General features: G+C 33.9%; 1 protein-coding gene across 2 annotated transcripts; it reads left to right on the forward strand.

Moving 5' to 3' along the window:
* Positions 1-318: 318 nt before the first annotated feature.
* LOC111367664 (AT-rich interactive domain-containing protein 4) lies at positions 319-11,482 on the forward strand. 2 transcript variants are annotated; one of them, XM_022988651.1, is made up of 17 exons: positions 319-484; positions 625-774; positions 882-1,165; positions 1,286-1,474; positions 1,659-1,712; positions 1,860-1,948; positions 5,575-5,851; positions 5,965-6,021; positions 6,200-6,231; positions 6,580-6,715; positions 6,841-7,014; positions 8,561-9,190; positions 9,812-9,949; positions 10,060-10,158; positions 10,644-10,744; positions 10,838-10,928; positions 11,026-11,482. In XM_022988651.1, exons 3-17 carry the CDS (start codon positions 1,016-1,018, stop codon positions 11,119-11,121), a joined length of 2,313 nt encoding a protein of 770 aa, XP_022844419.1. In that variant the 5' UTR covers positions 319-484; positions 625-774; positions 882-1,015; the 3' UTR covers positions 11,122-11,482. The 2 variants fall into 2 exon arrangements, with proteins under 2 accessions (XP_022844419.1, XP_022844418.1); XM_022988650.1 differs by having other exon boundaries at positions 625-1,165.
* Positions 11,483-19,817: the final 8,335 nt, after the last annotated feature.

The following is a 19,817-nucleotide window of genomic DNA, read 5'->3' on the forward strand; positions in this document are numbered from 1 at the left end:
TAAGAGCATGTTTGGTATAGCTATTAATTCAATTAAAATCAAATTTTTGATCGTTATTTTACTATTTCAGTCATTATTTTTGAATTATTCTCACACAGATAGGACCTACTTTATTTTTAACAATCAAAAAATTAATTATCAAAATCTCTATCAAACAAGCACTAAGTAAGAAAAAAACAAGGGCTAAACCTTTTGACAACTGTATCAAGATGGAATGAAGGTGGAGACCAATACCCATCCAATTGAAAACCCATCCTCATGTTGTAACCCATATTTGTATATCCATCACTAACAGAGGCCTGTTTATAACGGGCCTGTCAGGTTTTTCCTTCGAATCCCACTAAAACTAAAACTAGGACAATTAAACTGTGAACGAAAAGAATAAAAGAAGAGGTGGTGTTCATCACAAGGCACTGATTTTATCCTGTGTTGCAGTGATTTCTACGAGTATAGATCGTCTTCTTCATCACCAAACTTTTGGAAGGTATTATCAGATTTTTTTGGGTAGAAAAATAAACTTCACATCTGTTTGGTATTATATTGATTTTGAACTCGATTTGATTGTTGTTGATTATTTAATTTCAACAAACCCTCGATCTAATCTTTCTGATTTACCATTATCAGTTGCAGGGAAGGGGGTCGATCCACTTCTAAGAGTCTGCCCGGCCTTATCGCCATTCTCTTCTTCTACCTCCTTGGAAATTTTTTGTTTTTTACAAAATTTTTGTTTCTTGTGGTCGGTCTTCCTTTTGCAGAAACAGCGATTTTCTCGAAAATATCTCTCTTGAATTTTTGTTGTGGTTGGTTATCGTTTTCTCCTTGGGTTTAGCACCTGCTGCTACTCGAGTGTAATTTGGGAAATACCCAAGGCCAAAATCCAGTTGTCCCCGCTAGACCCCGGGTGGCTCAGCCCCTGGATGCTTTACTTTTTGGGGTTTTTGAAGTGGAGAATTTGATGTTTTGGGAAACTGTGAGATTTGCTCCGCTGTTTAATTAAAGTGAGAATAATTTTAAGATGTTACATACCCAAGGAGCTTCAAAGAACACTTGCAATCTCCTTGCCGTCTATTGTGGGAGAACTGCAGAAAATAAACAGGAGAGAGATGTTGCAGATGAAAAGCCTATCTTTCCTTTCCCAGTTATTGTATCTTCGGGGCATTTAGAGGTGCGAATTCTTTCAGGTTATTTGTTTGGATTAAAATCTTCAATTTATGAAGTTTTGAAAGAACTTCTGCATGCAGTTATATCGTGGCTGTTATTCATATTATCATCATTTGCAATATAGGTTCAAACATTGAAAAATCCAACTATTGAAGAGTTTCAAAAGGTTGTTGATTCATGGCAGCCAAATTGTGTGTACTTGAAAGGAGAACAGCTGCCAAATGATGATGTTGGCCCCCTTGTTTGGGGAGGGGATGATTTGTCCTCTCCGGAAGCTGTATCTGGACTCTTTGGTACTACATTGCCAATAGCTGTAAGTGAATTGTCCTCCGTAACTTGTTAATTGTTTAGGTTAATTTCCTCTGCTAGACTATTCTTGCTTCTGTGCCTATAGAACGCTCTTCGTTTTTTCTTTTGCAAAGGCTGATTTAGTCATCCATAAGTGAAGATTAGTTCTGTTGATGTTTTATTTGATTTGACATGAAATGTTTATGAAGGTTTATCTGGAGTTCCCAAATGGCGAAAAGTTTGCAGAAGCACTTCAGTCTAAGGTAAGAGATGAAAGATGTTATTATAAACAACAATTGGATATGTTTGCAATTTATTGGACAAACCAACGTATGAGATATAGAATCTTGTTATGACATAAGGTCATGGATGAATTTCCTTTGGTTTGATCACCATCTTCATGTTTGCAGGGAATTCCTTATGTAATATATTGGAAGAACACTTTTTCTTCCTATGCAGCTAGCCATTTTTGTCATGCAATGTTCTCGGTGGTACAAAGGTATTCTTACTTTTACATTTGAATGTATAAAACCTCGGCTTGAGTAAATGTACCTGTCGACCTCATCTCTATCTTACATGTTCAAATTTCATCTTGTTAACCAGTTCTTGACATGAAGACGTGACACTATATGACACAAAATGATCATGCCAACACGTATTTCAAACCCTTAGGACACCTATATGTTAGGGACACAACTACCCACTATTTAGCCTCCATTTAGGAAGAATTTATAAATGGTTAATTTATAAATAAATAGAAACGGGTGGTGGATGGTACTTGTGATGTATTGGAGTGTGTGGTTGAAAATTAAGTTTGACCATATAAATATTGCCAAATGGAGGCTTAAGTTCTTTAAAATTTTATATTTGTATATTATGTATTTATTTTTATACTTTTACCATTGGACACGACACTATGACGTGGGACACTTGCCCGAATAATGTGCCCACCCGAGCGTCGAAAAATATAGAACTATCTAAAAATAGGATTCATCACATGGCTTGTCAACACATCTTGGTCTTTTGATTAGAGTAGAGGTCGCGAGAGAGCAAAGCATACTGCCTTGCCATAGTCACTAGTCATGTTTGAGGAGTGTCAATATTCAACGTAACATGGATACATGTCAGACACAAACATGAACATACTACCCTAATAGCATTGTCCATGCTTCATAGCTAGATTGGGTTTATAAATCTCTGGTTCTCTCTCTCTCTCTCTCTCTCTCTCGAGATTTTAAGATATTCTTGTAATTTTGACCAATTTTGTTAGGAATTGAAATATATTAATTTTGACCTACATTGTCGAATTAAATCCACTAATAGCCACCAAACTTTATAGTTAGTGTCGTCATAGCCATCTAATTTGATTTTGTTTCACCATGACCATCTAAATTTATATTTAGTGCTATCATGGTTACTCAATTTGATTTTATTTCATCACGACCATTCAATATCTTTTCACAATTTTCACTAATTTTTTAAAGTGGTTAAAATTGTTACTTTATATTATATATAAAAAATAAATCAAAAAAGGTTTTTAATTTTAAAGTAAGTTTTTATTTTATTTTTCTAAGTAACTTTTTCTTAAGGAACATTTTTTTCAAATAACGCTTTATTTTGTATTATTTGTTTGATTAACTTTTTTAAAATAAGTTTTTATTTTATTTTAAAAACATTTTTTTAAATGAGTTTTTATTTTATTTTTTTAAGTAATTTTTTTAAAATAAGTTTTTATTTTTTTTTAAGTAACTTTTTTAAGATGAGTTTTTATTTTATTTTTTAAAATAATTTTTTTCAAATTTATTTTATATATATACTGCAAAGTTAACATCTTACCCCTTTTAAAATTAGTGAAAATGGTAAATAAAGTTGGGTGGCCATGATGAAATGTTATATGAAATGGGTTGGCTATGGTGAAATAAAATTAAATTGGATGGCCACAGTGACATTAAGTATAAAGTTGGATAACCATGATGAAACAAAATCAAATTGAGTGGCAGTGGTAACACCAAGTATAAATTTGGGTGGCCATTTATGAATTTAACCCTACATTGTCTTTTGTTTAACTCCTAAATTTTATTTATATGGTTTTTTATTCATTTGCTAACAAATGTTCAGTTAGATAAAAAACAGTGATGGTCGGTATATTTTGGGTTAGGGTGAAATTTCTTGTTAATCACCGAAATGGTCACTTTGCTTTCTAAAATGTTTAGTTATGTCACCTGGTTAGTTAGTTTGCCATCCATTATTCAAAGAGAATAATTTTGAATCATGCTTAGTGTACAATGTTTTTTACAACATTGTTGACAAAATGCCACTTGGCACATTGTCATTGGATAGTTTAAGAAACAATTTCTCTTCCCTTTCAACACTTTTTTTTCCACCTACCAACATTGTCAACAATGTTGTAAGAAAACATTGTACAATGACATTTTCCAATAATTTTTTAAACCACCCGTGTAAATATTTGCCACATATTTACAATGGTGACCAGATTTTGATAGTGTGGGAAATATTTGCAGCATATTTACAATTGTTAGGCCATGCTTTCACGGTTCGTATTCGTACTAGAAATCATAATCAAACGAGCTTTTACTCTTTTGTTCCACACGAGATTTCTATTCTCGTTGAGCTCATCTTAGGACACCTGCGTTATCTTTTAACAGATGTGCCGCCCCAGCCAAACTCCCCACCTGACAATGTCTTCTGCCCGGATTGGCTCGCAAAGCAAGCCTTAGGTCCCCGTCTCCGATTCACAGAATAAGTAAAATAACGTTAAAAGTAGTGGTATTTCACTTTCGCCTTTCTGCTCCCACTTATCCTACACCTCTCAAGTCATTTCACAAAGTCGGACTAGAGTCAAGCTCAACAGGGTCTTCTTTCCCCGCTGATTCTGCCAAGTCCGTTCTCTTGACTGCGGTTTCGCTAGATAGTAGACAGGGACAGTGTGAATCTCGTTAATTCATTCGTGCGGGTCACTAATTAGATGACGAGGCATTTGGCTACCTTAAGAGAGTCATAGTTACTCCCGCCGTTTACCTGCGCTTGGTTGAATTTCTTCATTTTGCCGACTTCCCTTGCTTACATTGTTCTATTAACCAGAGGTTGTTCACCTTGAAGACCTGATGCGATTATGAGTACGATCGAGCGTGGACGGTACTCGGTCCTCCGAATTTTCAAAGGCTGCCGGGGGCGCACCGGACACCATGAGACGTGCGGTGCTCTTCCAGCCAATGGATCTACCTCTGGCTGAGCCGTTTCCAAGGTGGGCAAGCTGTTAAACAGAAAAGATAACTCTTTCCGAGGCCCCCGTCGACGTCTCCGGACTCCCTAGCGTTGTCGTCAACCGTCGCGTCGGGACACTGATACTCATGACCCAATCTGAAACCCGATTTTAAGCGGTTCAAGATTCATTATAAGTCACAACCCATTAACTGTAATGCCATCGTTGCTAACCATCTGTTCACTTCTCCCTAAAAGAAGAGGAGAGGGATTTGAAGCTCTTCTTTTTTAATATAGGGTCTTCATGCAAAGTACCTGCTTCTGCATTAGATTTAAGCTAACCATATTGGCTAGGGTACAGATGAATCCATGGAGCTTGTTGAGAGAGTGATGGAGGAGGCAAAGAACATGTCACTGTTGGAAATCCCATAGATGAGGTTGAAGATGGTGATGGCAATGGCGTTTATGCTTCGGAAGAAAGTAACGGTGGTAATCTGGGGGTGGTGCTGAATTGCACAAATTTACACAGCTGGTCTAAAAATTAGAGGAGAAAAATGCTCTATCAGATTTCCCATTAAGACATGCACATGATTGTGTTAATAATGGATGGCCAACTAACAAGATGACTAAAGTGAAACGAATGAGGTAAATTGACTATTTTGGAAGATCAAGTTCAGGCAACATGAAATTTTGCCCTATGTACTGTGACAATCAGTATATTTTACCCTATTCTTAAGTTTTCCAATTGACTGTGTTATACTTGATGTCAGTGACCATATGTTTTATTGCAAGAGCTGATCAGATATGGATCAAAGTAATTATAACATGCATTTTGCTACTTTCTTCAATATGGAAAACATTAATTTTCTCTCTGAAGCTCTTTTTTTTTTTTTTCGATTACAGTTCATACTGTCACACTTGGGATGTATTTCAGCTTGCACATGCCTCCTTTAGGCTGCATTGCGTTCAAAATAATGTGGTCCTTCATGATAACACTCCGGAAGTTAATGATAAATTGGGCCCTAATCTTCTTGGGGAACCTCCATATATTAGTGTAACCCTACCTGAGATAGGTCCCGAGGATGATGAAGAAAGCGCCTCTGGTGACCTTCCCGCCGTGAAGATATATGATGATGATATAAACATGAGGTTTCTTGTCTGTGGAGTGGCAAATTCATTGGTAACTGAACCGATGCCTTTTAGTTTGTCTTTCGTGTGCTCTTCTCCATAAGCATTTTTTTAACAATTCAATGTACCCTTGGATATTCTGCCATGGGATGACTTCCTTTTCAGGATGCTTTCTTATTGGGGTCTCTGGAGGATGGCCTCAATGCACTATTGAGTATTGAAGTAAGTATGACACTGAATTGTTATTTCCCTCGCTTCCACCTCCTTCCTGTTACTACTGGAGATGCGATGAAACAAAATGAGTTTATGTTTGTAATCTCTCAATGTCTTGCATTTTTTTATGTTTCTTCTACGTGTTTTGAGTAATTTGATCTACCTTACTTCCTTGATATGGATTCAGATGCGGTGCAGCAAACTACATAACAGGGCAAGGTATGTATTTTGTTTCCATACATATATTATTAGGAATTTTAGCTATATGTGAGAATTTCTTTACCCCTTTACAGCTCTTTAGTCTAACAAACTATTAAGATTTCACTCACTTAGCATTAGTAAATATATCTCACATAAGGATGTTCAAGTTTGCAACCCTCTTGTATTCTTTCCCCTGGGTAATGGTGGCTCACCTCCAGAATGGGTTGCAGCTTACTCTTGTTGGGATATTTTGAGTGACTTTTTTTTTTCCTATGTGCATCCTGCAAATTTTGGGTGAAGCATTTTGTCCTGTTGATGCTGTAATATTTACTAACATTCTCTGAAAACATTTGTTTTGTTGTTCAGTGCCCTTCCACCACCACTTCAGGCCGGCACATTTTCTCGTGGTGTCGTGACCATGCGATGTGATTTGTCAACCAGTAGTTCTGCTCACATCTCTCTTTTGGTATCAGGAAGTGCTCAAACGTGTTTCGACGATCAGGTAATGCATCTATGTTTTTAATCCCACGATTTCATTTATTTAATTCCTAATATCACAGTTTATGCTTTGGTTTTACCTGAACTTGACTATGCTTGGCGCATTTTTATTTATTTATTTAATTTCAGCAATTGGAAAATCATATAAAAAGTGAAATCATTGAAAAAAGTCAGCTGATTCATGCACTGCCAAATTGTGAGGAAAGCAAACCATGCTTGTCGGAACCTCGAAGATCAGTTGCAATAGCTTGCGGGGCTGCAGTGTTCGAAGTTTCCTTGAAGGTTCCAACATGGGCTTCCCAGGTCATTATTTGCATTTCTTCTGCACATTCTACAATTTTAGTGGGCCTTCATGAAACAGATTGGCTTTAGTTCTCTCGTAACTTGTCAACTCTATTTGCTCGTCTTAACAGTCCCATCCCTTTAATGCATGTACAAAATGTCGGATCTTATAAGTACTTGACCTCAAGTTAATTTCTATGATTTGATGGAAAATATTAGAAACCCCAATGACACCTTTTTTGTCGTTTAACTCTGACAAAGAACTCTTAAGCTTGGATAGAATGAAATTACAAATGATTTACAACATGTTTGGGAAGTGTTTATATTGTTTAAATTATAAATATATAGAATAAGTGTTGGAAAAGAGATTAGTACTTGTGAGCTCCTGAAAATATGTGAATATAAAGTAGTTTAGTGTTTATAACCATGAGTCAAACATAGGCTTAAAATAGGGATGTTAATAGGCCGAACCAGCTCATCTAGGCCCACCGCATGAGCTGGCTCGTGCTTGCTTTGGGGTGAGCCAAGCACAAGCTGGTACGAGCCAGCTCATTTTAAAATTTTATGGCCCGCCTAGCTCCTTAAACTCGCTTTGGGGCGAGCCACGAGCCAGCAAGCAGCTTACATGTGAAAATGCCAACTCAACTCACGCCATTGACATCCCTTGCTTAAATTGATTACAAAAATAATGAACTTATTCTTTTTTAATTTGTATGTCAGAGTTTTCCTTCTGGTACATTTATGTATTGAAATTCCATAGTAATTTATAATTGTTAAAGTGGAAGGTGAAGGAAATATATGTTATTTTTTATTTACAAATAATTTGGAAATTGTCTTGTTATGATTTGGAGCTTTATAAATTACTTATAACTCTTGTCCAGTCTTCATTTTACTTTATATTTTGTTAATATCGGGTTGCTCTGAGTTCAAATTTATTTTTTTGTTTATGTAAAAATTTAACATGATATGTCCTTGATAATCAAATACTAACGAAGTATTTTCTACCGTACTTGATGAATCACACGGTAAATTTTGACAACATGCTCCAAAATAAAAATTATCATAAATAATTGATATTAACATATATGATAGTGACAATTCTTGATCGCTAGGATTGATCCGTGAGATAAATTAGCTTAGAGGTGACTAGTCTGATATAATATTCCTGTGGTGTCGAGTTCAAAACTTTGAAGGGAGACTTTGTAAGTTTTTAAATAAACTGCTGGTTTTAGTGGTGTATATAAATGTTTTATTGTGAAATGGTCCAAACTATGAGACTGGATTGGGCACGAGTCCAGCTCACCAGTTTTTGGTCATACCAACCAATCTGGTCCAGTTTTTAAAACCACTGGAATTGTTAACTGAAGGTTGTCTTTTGGTGGTTTGTCTCTTATTTACTTCATCGTTGTTGGCTCTCATGAAGTGGTTAACTGATTTAGTAGTTTTTTAACTGCACTAGAAAATTTTCATATGGACTCTATTGGAGCCTTTTTATTACTATGCTGCCAGCTCATTTTGTCCTTTATTTGATGTTTCGTGCTTCTTGTGGTTATTATAATAATTCCAGGTTTTGAGGCAACTAGCACCAGATGTTTCATATCGCAGTTTAGTTGCTCTTGGTGTTGCCGGTGTCCAGGGATTAGCTGTAGCTTCATTTGAGAAGGAAGATGCAGAGCGGCTTCTTTTCTTCTATAAGCAGCAGGTGAAGGATAGTAATTCGAACAATCTAAGGATCAGCAGCTTTCCCACCTGGTTCAGACCACCACCTCCTAGTAGAAAGAGGTCACTAGAAAAAAGCATTGGCTCTCAAAATGGTTTAGTTTCTGGAAATCAAGCGACTGTGAAGAAGGAAGATAATGGTGATATGGAAAGTGGATTGGTGAATGGGGTCCCTGTGCCTCTTGTGCCAGCAAGACAAATGATTAAAATTGCTGCCATGAGGCCCATTCCTCACATTCATCACCAGAAAATGCTTCCCTTTTCGAGAATTTCAGAAGCTGATGGGAATGATGGAAGTCAGACAAAGGTTAAATCTTCTATTGTTCCTTCTACAAAGCACGGAGGTGCTGGAGTGGCTCCTGTTACCCAGCGAAAATCAACGGCGGGCTCGTATCAGGCTAAGCAAATAATTTCTTTGAATCCTCTTCCTCTTAAGAAACATGGTTGTGGGAGAAACCCAATACATGTGTGCTCTGAGGTAAATTTCCCTGACTTGCATATCACATTTGCTGCTATTTCAGATGCATCAGGGATCTGGTCTTGTTTATGGATTATGCCGTGCTATAAATTATGCGGGCACCCATGAAGACACTGTTTAAATTGATAATAAGCAGATGCATTCTTCTAAGTTCAGTTCTTGCATATCTTCAATAAATGTGATGTAAGAGTTTAATTAAATTTGTGCCTAATTTTTGCTGTATTCTGTTAAAATAGAATAGGATTCAATTAAATTTGGCACGTCTGCCTACATATATTTCTGAAATCTTTAAATTTGTGTCTAGTTTTTGCCCTATTCTATTAGAATAGACCAATCTTGCATTACTTGTTGCGACGCATACACTGGATGTAGGTCATGACATAACCAAAGATCAGAGATTACCATCACATTGAATATTTTTCAGAGCTGATGCAAATTAGCATTGTTATAATCTCAAGAATATTTTTAAAAAAAAAAAAAAAAAAGGTGCAAGGTAAATTGATACATTTATGCTTGCGTTGTTTCTGAAGCATCAGCAAGGCATTGCCACAATGTTAACTTATGGCTCTCTCTTGTCATCCTCATCTTTTTCTTACTGTTTCCGTTCTTGTAACTGCAAAGGAGGAGTTCCTTAAGGATGTAATGCAATTTTTGATACTCCGAGGACATAATCGTCTCATTCCTCAAGGTGGGCTTGCTGAATTCCCAGATGCTATACTCAATGCAAAGCGTCTTGATCTCTTTAATTTGTATAGGGAGGTAAGTTTTGTCATTCTGATTTCTCCGAGAACAGAATATCTGTTGGTTTTATTACAAAATACATGAAGAAAGTACATAGAGGTGATAATTGTAATTTGTATCTTAATCAGGTGGTCACAAGAGGAGGTTTTCATGTTGGCAACGGCATAAATTGGAAGGGACAGGTTTTCTCGAAGATGCGCAATCACACTGTGACAAATAGAATGACTGTATGCCCTGTAACTCAGCTAGTTAATTCTAAACTTAGATATTTTTTAGTGCAATGCTTAGGAATCACCTAGTGCATTTTTGTACGTGGTATTTAGCGAATAGGAACAAGATTTTTAGCATTTCTTTTCCTTCGTTGATACTGTCTAGTGCTATTCAATTCTTCCGACCAAACGTGACACAAGAGGTGAATTTGGATTCTGGATTGATACCTTGCGTGTGTTAGCATCTGGATCAATAGCCCACAGTGCATGTAACCGCTGCACTTAAACTGGAGTATAATATGTTTTAGTTCAATGGTTAGATGCTATTACCTTGGTATCTATATTGCACTAATACCCTTTCTTTTTGCATAATCATGACCAGTTTTTAGGAACTCTAGCCTGGTCTACTTTTTATGTGATACAATGTAAATATTCTCCAGATGGAAACTGCAAAGGTATACTCTACTTTTATCTCAATTTAGTTTCTTTTACGATTGATACAGGGTGTTGGAAATACGCTTAAAAGACACTATGAAACTTACCTTTTGGAATATGAATTGGCTCATGATGATGTAGATGGAGAGTGCTGCTTATTGTGTCGCAGGTCCTTCAATCTCATTTTTTGTGCTCTTATGCTTAAGGAACTATTCTATCAAAGAGTTGACTACTAACATGGTTTGTTTTATATATCCATCAGTAGCGCTGCTGGAGACTGGGTTAACTGTGGCATATGCGGGGAGTGGGCCCATTTTGGATGCGACCGAAGACCCGGTTTGGGTGCCTTTAAAGTATCGATTCACCTCTTTATAATCTCATAGTTTCAAACATATTTTCATCCATCTCATGAACATCTGGTTTGATTGTCATTGTTTGAACTCTTTTCAGGATTATGCAAAGACAGATGGTCTAGAATACGTTTGTCCTCAATGCACCATGTCTCATAAGAAAAAGGCGCAGAAGAATGGGAATGGATATTCTTAGTAGTCCTGAATTATGAGTTCCGAATTCGTTCTGTCCCTTTGAAATTCTTGTCGAGATTTTGTACGAATATGGAGGCACAAGAAGTATCAGAAAGGACTGCTCAATAGAGGTGAGTGGGAAGGTGAAACTGGAAATTCTGGCATGAGATGTTGGAGGGTCCAGTTATTGGCCACTGAGTTTATATTGAAGGAGCCATACTTTAGATGAAATGTATTATCTTCATTTGATCGAGGATGGAAAGGATCATTTTACTTTACTTTCTTCATAGAAATCTTGAGTACCTTACAAGAATCTAAGCTTCTACAGTTAACATCAAAGACAGATTTTTAGTAATAATAGCAATGGGTCTCATCTCGTTAAATGTGGTCGAAAATTAGTTTGGAGGAAAATGAGTTAAAATAATGGGATCAAATTTCTCTTACCCAACATAAGTCATTTTTTTGAAAAAAAAATACGTTTTGAACGTCGCAATAATTATTTTAATTAATAGGAAAGTGCATCTAAGAATAAAAGAATCAAGAGCTAGCTAGCTCCATTTCTCAAGTTGCTAAGCTGCCCTGACCCAATCCCATATCGATGAAAAAGAATAGAATAAAAGTTGGTCGTAGAATGGTAATGTTTGGAGCTCGGTAAGGTGTGGCATGTAACCCGATTGGAATATAAAGCCTGCCCAGATGGTATACAGGCCTGCCTGTTCAAAGCTTGAGGGTTGGATGAAAGCTCGAGCCTTATGGTTAGAGAGGAGGGCAATGGGTCAGGCTGGCTTCACAGAGCTGCAAGAACTTCTCGCTCCTGACAGTGGAAGGACAACGGGCCGGTGCACTCCAAGCCCATAGTTACCTGAAGGACCAGCTTTAATTAGACCAAAACTTTATGTTATTTTTTTTCATTCTCTGCTTATATATCACATTATTATGATGTTGAAACTATTAACTTTAGAACTTAAAAACTTAAATTTTTTTATTGTCAAGATTATCCATATCAAATTATCAAGAAAATTAATAATGTGAAACATACCTTAATTCATTAGGAACGATTTTTTATTACTAGATCTTGGTTCTGAATCTTGAATATTGAAACTTAAATTGCAATCTTTTCATCTTTGATTTCTTCACTTTTAATCTTGAATTTTTGCCTCCTTTGATTTTTTAATTCTTGATCTTGATTTTTGATTGTGGGTATTTGATCTTTCTCTTCAATATGCTTTCTCTTGTATTTTTGTGTTGATGTGATGACACAAAGAATGAGAAATTGTATATGAATTGGAAACCATAACGTATATATATCCATAATTATTTCATCCATCATGAAATATAATTTTAAAGGATTATGATTTCTACACATATAATCCAACCCACACTATATTTAGATGTTCTAAACTCAACAATTTAATTCTTTATTATATAACTTTAATTTTAGGTTTAACTTGAAGATAGTATTACATATAATTAATTACATATGTAGGCTCACATGACAAATTGAAATTTTCCCAATAATCTCTCTCTTGGGCCACATATGTTACTTGATAAATGTGTGTAACCTTATGACATCAAAACTTTTGCTATTAGAGCCAAAAGCATCTCCAAACAATGTCGTCCATCAATTATGTCAATATAGGATCAAAGCGGCATTCGTTACAAATATCATAACTAAACCTTCAATGATCACATATATCAGCACAATCAAATAATATAGATCAAGTGTAGATATGTAGCATGGAAATTACATGCAGTGTGATCCAAACACTTTTTTCTGAAATAAACCGAATATTCATTGATAGAATTGTGTATCTAAAACAGACATCCAAATACAAACCCTCACTAGACTGGCATGTTATCAAAAGATGCAACACCCATGTGAGCAGTATGCTCATATAAGACTTTTGGTGATAGCCCTTTAGTAAGCCGATTCGCAATTATACAGTTTGTCCTAATATATTCCTTAAAAACCTGAACACTTTGAATTATTTTCTAATAACTAGAAACTTGATGTCTATAAACTTTGACATCGTCAAGTTCATGATGGAATACAAGGCTGTTATTGTCACAAAATAACTAAAGTAACCTTTCAAATCCATCCAAAATATGTAGCCCAGTGACAAAATTTCGCAATCATATTTCATTATCATAATCAGGATATCCAATTGGTCTGATTTTTCTAAATGTGATCATGTGATCCTTAGTTCTCTATAAATACCAAATATCGTAATTGGTTGTTTTCCAAATATTCATCCTAGAGTTATTTAAATATATGTCTAGCATTCTAACAATGAATGTCATATTCAAACGTAAGCAAGCATTAACATACATTAAACTCCCAACTCCCAAAGCGCAGGAAATTTTCTGTATTTTCCTTTTTTTAAGTTTATCCTTGAAGCATTAATTAAGACTGAACTTGTTATCCTCAATAATAGGGGTATCACTTAATTTACATACCTGCATCTTAAATCTTTTAAGAACTTTATCGATATAATCATTTTGTGATAATCCAAAAAAAAATCTTGAGAACAATCCCAATGTATATATATCAATAAAAAAGAGGCGTCACGAAAATTTTTCATTTCAAAATTCCACAATAGAAATCTCTTGATTTCGTATAATAAGCCTATATCATTGCAGGCAAGTAGTATGTTATCAACATACAATACAAGAAAAATATGCTTATTTACATTGAACTTGTGATGTATACAATCATCAACTGAATTCATCTCAAAATCAAAAGAGATAATTATTTGATGAATTTGTAATACCATTGATGGGAAACCTGCTTAAGACCATCGATGGATTTCTTTAATTTGTAAATCATCAGATGTAACTTAAAATTAAAATGTGTCACAAATGCCATAATAGTCTTAAAAGAGTCTTTCATAGAAACTAGAGAGAATCTCTTTAAAGTCAAAGCATTTCCTTTTGAGTAAAGTCATTTACAACAAGACGAGTCTTATATCTCTCATCATGAACTTTGCAGTTAATTTACAACAAATGGAAGTGCTTCAACCTAGAGTGATTCTGGTATAATATGGGACGATTCCACACTCTTATAGGAATTTAGCAAAAAGGCCTTGGATATTGTTCTCCTAATCTGTTACATCTATCATAGTATTCACCCTTATGGTAAAATTTGACTTGTTTAATTCTTTTACTGGATTGAATTTCAACTTCGACCTCATAAGCCTTGAACATGTCCAGTGTTCGGGATTTTCCATAGATGAGATACATGTAGCCATAATGAGAAAAATTCGTTCGTAAACATAATAATTTCCCGTTGATCATTTTAAGAAGTCAAAGAAAATGGCCCACAAATATTCATATGCATTAGTTCCAAGACGTCTTAAGTTCTATCTCCTTATGTTTGTTTGTTTTCCTTTAATGTAATTAACATAAACACTTAAGTCTAAAAAATTAAGGAAATCAAGAATTCCTTTTAACACAAAATTTTTCATTCTCTTTTGAGATATAGGACCTAATCGTTTATATCATAACGAAGTAGAATTCTCATTAATTAATTTATGTTTAATACCACATAAATTCACATGCAATGGTTCTTTATAAGAAACAACTGTATTAAGCAAATATATATTATCATAACCGGATAAAGAACTGATACCCATAATATTTGAATTAAGAAAAAGACTAAACCTACTATTTTCAATTGAGTAAAAATAATCGAACTTGTTCAAGGTAGAAACGGAAACCAAATTTTGTCCAAAAAGACGATATTTTAAATGTCTCTTTCAAATCTAAATAATAACCAATTTTTAATAATGATCTAAAAGTTCTTATAGCCTCAACTCTAACTGATTTGTCACCATCCCAAACAGATGAATCTTTCAGGATCAATTGACTTTAGGCTGTTTAGGCAACCCTGCATAGACACCCTCATTTGAATGTGACATCGAAATGTGTGTAGGTACTGAAACTAAATTAACATCAAAACATAGAAAAATGAGAAGTGTACTTGACTTTACACGCCAAGCGGGATATTTAGTACAATCTCTCTTCATGTGTCCTAGATTTTCACAAAAAATAACAGTTAAATGATTTATCTTTTTCGAACATTTACTGTTTCTTTTTTAACCAAACTGGGTATTAGGTATTCCTCTTCAATATGCTTTCTTTATATTCTCATGTTGATGGGATAATACAAAGAATAAGAAGTTGCATGTGAATTGGGAACCATACCCCTATATTTTATTTAGATACTCTAAGCCCAACTATTTAATTCTTTATTAGATCACTTTAATTTTGAGCTTAACTTTAAGATAACTTTCTACACAATTAATTATATATGTAGGCCCACATGCCCCTATTTGGTTTCCATTATTTTCTCATTAAAATGAAAAATATGACCGTTATCCATCACATCAAACTACCAAATTTGAATTTATATCTCTTATGTGGGGTCCGTAACGGTTATATTTTTCATTCTCATTCTTCAAAAAATGAGAAACAAACTAAGGCTAAAATTTTTCCAACATATGAGTCATCAATATGAATCATGCATTTTACATTTGTTATTAGGTAATTAACATATAACCCATTTGTCCCATCATAGTCTAAGGACCTATTTGGTATGATTTGTATTTTTGCTTCATGTAGAAGAACTTTTAGAGGAAATTATCTTAATTTTTGTTTGGAAACTAATTTTAAAATAATCATATTTCGAAAGTGCTTTAATCTTGCATTTTATCCTCGTATCTCAAATTCATATCTAAATCAAAATGGATTTACTCGTCAAGAAAAGGTATCATTCATGTTTTAAAAGTGAGATCCGCGCAAGCTCTGGAGATTAATTTATGAAAGAACAAAAATCAGTCAATCTAAAAAAAAAAAAAAAAAAATCCAGTTATTTCCATTATAGTTTTAAATTTTTTATAGAAAATTAATATTAAACATTTTTTATCCGACCCTAAAGTTAATCATTCTTTCCTTGCCTTGAATACACATTAAGTGCACCTCCAGCTATATACCAGCTTGCTTAATTAGTGCTTAAATATCATTACATTATGCTTAATTTATTCCTCAACTTGTTTATTGTCCCTTTCTTCCAACTACCAATACTATTGAGGATAAAAACAAATACAGTCCCTCGAGGCATAGCCCAGTAGTGCAAAGAGCAGGAATAAGGTCATTTCACGCCTTGCTGACAGTTGCAGTGTAGGGGTTCGATTTCTGAGACATAGAATTGGACTTCTTATAGACGCAGTGTACATGCAGCTCTTGTTCCATAGTCTGTTGGGACACATCCTGAGATTTATCTCCCTCACAAAGCTCTAGGGACGGGGCGATAAAAGCCCTCAAAGTTGGGGTTCAAACTTTTTTTTTTTTTTTTTGATAAAAACAAATACAATTTGAACTTTTCTTTTGTCTTACGCGTAAACTTTAATATTATCGTACATTTTCTATGTCATCGTCCTATATTGTTAATATTGTGCAATTTTATTTGGATTATAGAATTAATTTAAAATGGTTGGAGCATGTATCGTGACGATAATATTATTATATATCGATTAATTTAAGTTTAAAAGGTAGAAATCCCATGAAACATATCGCAAGTTGAGGATACGCTTGTGCTTTTCTAAAAACCATTTATTTCTTACAAACTCAATTTTGCTATTATTGTTGAATCGACATTTATATATGGGAGAGTTTTATTTCTTATTTAAGAAAGGCTCGTGCAACACGGTTGGCTTACTAATGGGACCATACCACCATTTTTTTCCCGCGCAATTTGGATAAAAGTTATCCGAGAAGGAAAATGCTACTGATGCATAATTTTCTTTACATAAGGATGTCACCCACATAAATAAAATATTCGAGTGGGGCCCCGATGTGAGAAGGGGAACACCTTTAAGTATATATAATTATGTACCAATAAGATCTCTCATCGGAGAATCGGACGGCTATTAACGGAACTTTTGTTTCTGTTTGGCTTTTGCTTTTGTTCCCAGTAGAAGAGTTTTCAAAAAAGTTATCTTAATTTTTAAAAGAGTTTTCCATTTCGAAAATGCTATTAGAGAAAGTTACATTTGATCGGTTTCATCCTAAAACCCTTTTAACTAAAAGAAATACTTTTATAAAATTAGTCAAACAGATTTAAAAGCAACTTCTGAATTTGAAAAGCTCTTTTTAACTTTTTCAAAGTCATGCAAAACAAATTTTTATTCAAAAAAAAAAATAGAAAATAGAAAAGATAAGAAGGAATAAAGTTACTAATTTATGAAAGTGTGACCATCGCGAGCACCGATCGTACACCAACTTGCTTGATTGATGCTTACATATCATTAGTGACGTTTACGTTATGCTTAATTTATTTCTCAACTTGCTTATTGTCCTTTTTCTCCAACTAATAATTAGTGACGTTTACGATATGCTTAATTTATTTCTCAACTTGTTTATTGTCCTTTTCCTCCAACTAATAATAATTCAATTGCGATTTCACTATAACATTTGATTGAGCGCTCGTTTGGTAGTGATTTTAAGAATTGATTTGGGAGAAAAATGGAGATCACGTGTGAGTGAAGAAGTCATAAATAACTGATGAAATAATGAAATAACGATTAAAAAAATTAATTTTTTAAGATGAAAAATCACTACTAAACAGTGCCTGAAGTTGTATAATTGTGATTCAAAATTAACTAATTATTGTACTTGATTTTTACATTTCTCATAATACTTTTCTTTACGATGACCTTGGCAGAATATTAAGCCCCTGTTTGGCCCCCTTTAATTCTCATCAATTTAAATTAAATTTTTCTCTCTTTAATTTACAATCACACAATGTTCAATAAAATAATATTACACGTAAATCGAAAAATTTTCATTCTTTCACAACCACTCATTTTTTTAAAAAAAAATATTATTCCTCCCATTATATTTCAAATTAATGGGGGCTAAGTATCCTTTCGCGTTTAGGGATCATAAATCAATTCTATCTTCACCGATTTTACACCTTTCTTAATTTTGACTTTTTTAAAAATATAATCATGTAATCGATGCATTTCTTTCGATTTGACCATGTTAATCATAATTGTAACGAAATTATTTGTCATTTTTACATGACAGGCGAACTTAAAAATTATTTGTTGTCTGATGTTAAATTTACGATTAGTACGACAAATAAAATATTCTTAATTCACTCATCGGAATTTTCCTTATAAATAAAGGCTAGTAATTTAAAATTAAATAAGCTGCAAACCACATATTCCTTCATTATTAATTATTAATTTTAATTAGGACTATAGACAAAACAATCAAAATGGAGTAAAAATATTAGTAAAACAATTTATTCAGAATAAATAGAATTTAAGTTAATAAGACATCTCCAATGGTGGTTTAAAGTAGAAATTTAGATTTTCAAAGTGGTCAAAAACCTCTCCATTGGAAATATGCAAATTTCATTTTGCGACAAAATTATATCCACAAGATGTAAAAAAAAGTGAATTTAAATATTTTCATTAGAGTAGAATTCATATTTAGATTCAAATGTAAATGAAGATGCAAATGTGAATTTTTAATTTACAAATTTACACCTAATTTTACACAACCATTGAAAATGTTCGAAGAGTTGGATAGGATGACAGAATACCCTAATCTCACCCCCACGTTGTCTTGCTCTATCGAAGCAAGGGTCGGGACGAGGATCTCTACACCGTCGGAATGAAGAACATGATTTCTGCTTCGAACCCTCCCAATTTTTTATTTTTTATTTTTAGTTTTGTATATGTTTTTAAATATTCGAAATCAGTATTAAAATTATGTAAATAAAAAGATAAATAAAAATATTTTAATATTCACTAATGATTCCAGTCTGACCGGAATTTATAAAATAAAACTAATGAAGAAATGGAGAGCCAGATACATGCATTCCCGGCAAGTAGCAAGTACAAAACGACAGAATTGGGTGGATGGGACCCAATACCCATGGCTCGTACCGTGTGGGCCCACTCTTCCTTATTCGTCCTTAACTCAAGTTAAACGGACACGGTTCTAGAGACAGCTCCTGATGCATGTACATTCTATTTTTTCATTTTCCTTATTTATTTATTTATTTATTTTTATTATTAAAATTTGTTTATCTCAATCTATCTTTACTATTCTACCCATCAACCTAAGAACTTTCACAAATAAAAAGGGAAATAGTTACTTGGCCTCCATTTAATAAATATATAAACAACTTATGACTAAAAATAATAAGAGGTATAGTAACCGATCCTATAAAATATAATAAATAATAATTATGAATATGTGATTGAAATTAATAGTTTGTACATTGACTAAATTTATAAACTTTATTCAATTAAGTCAATTATAACTCTTTGAGGCGTGCATTGAGACATTTATGTGATCTTTATTTGATGTATCTCAAATCTAATGCCATACAACTAGTAAGAAGATAAATCATGAATGATTCATTTGAATGTCGTGAGAGTTGTTTGCTAATTAAGTCAATTACCACCCTTCGAGAGATGTAAATGGTCTTGATTTCAAGTATGATTTCATGAGAAATGAATAACCAATTTGAATTCATTCACGCATATTTACTAATTAAATCGATTACAATCCTTTGAATTATTAAAATGGTCGAGCATTATCATTTAGATGTGTGAGCATTTGACTTTGAGTTGATAGATATCAAGTTTGACATGGCACAACTCAGTAAGAAGATAAGTCGTAAATGCTTGTAGCAAGATTTGT

The sequence above is a fragment of the Olea europaea genome, chromosome 18, assembly GCF_002742605.1.
Source record: "Olea europaea var. sylvestris chromosome 18, O_europaea_v1, whole genome shotgun sequence".
Lineage (NCBI taxonomy): Eukaryota > Viridiplantae > Streptophyta > Magnoliopsida > Lamiales > Oleaceae > Olea > Olea europaea.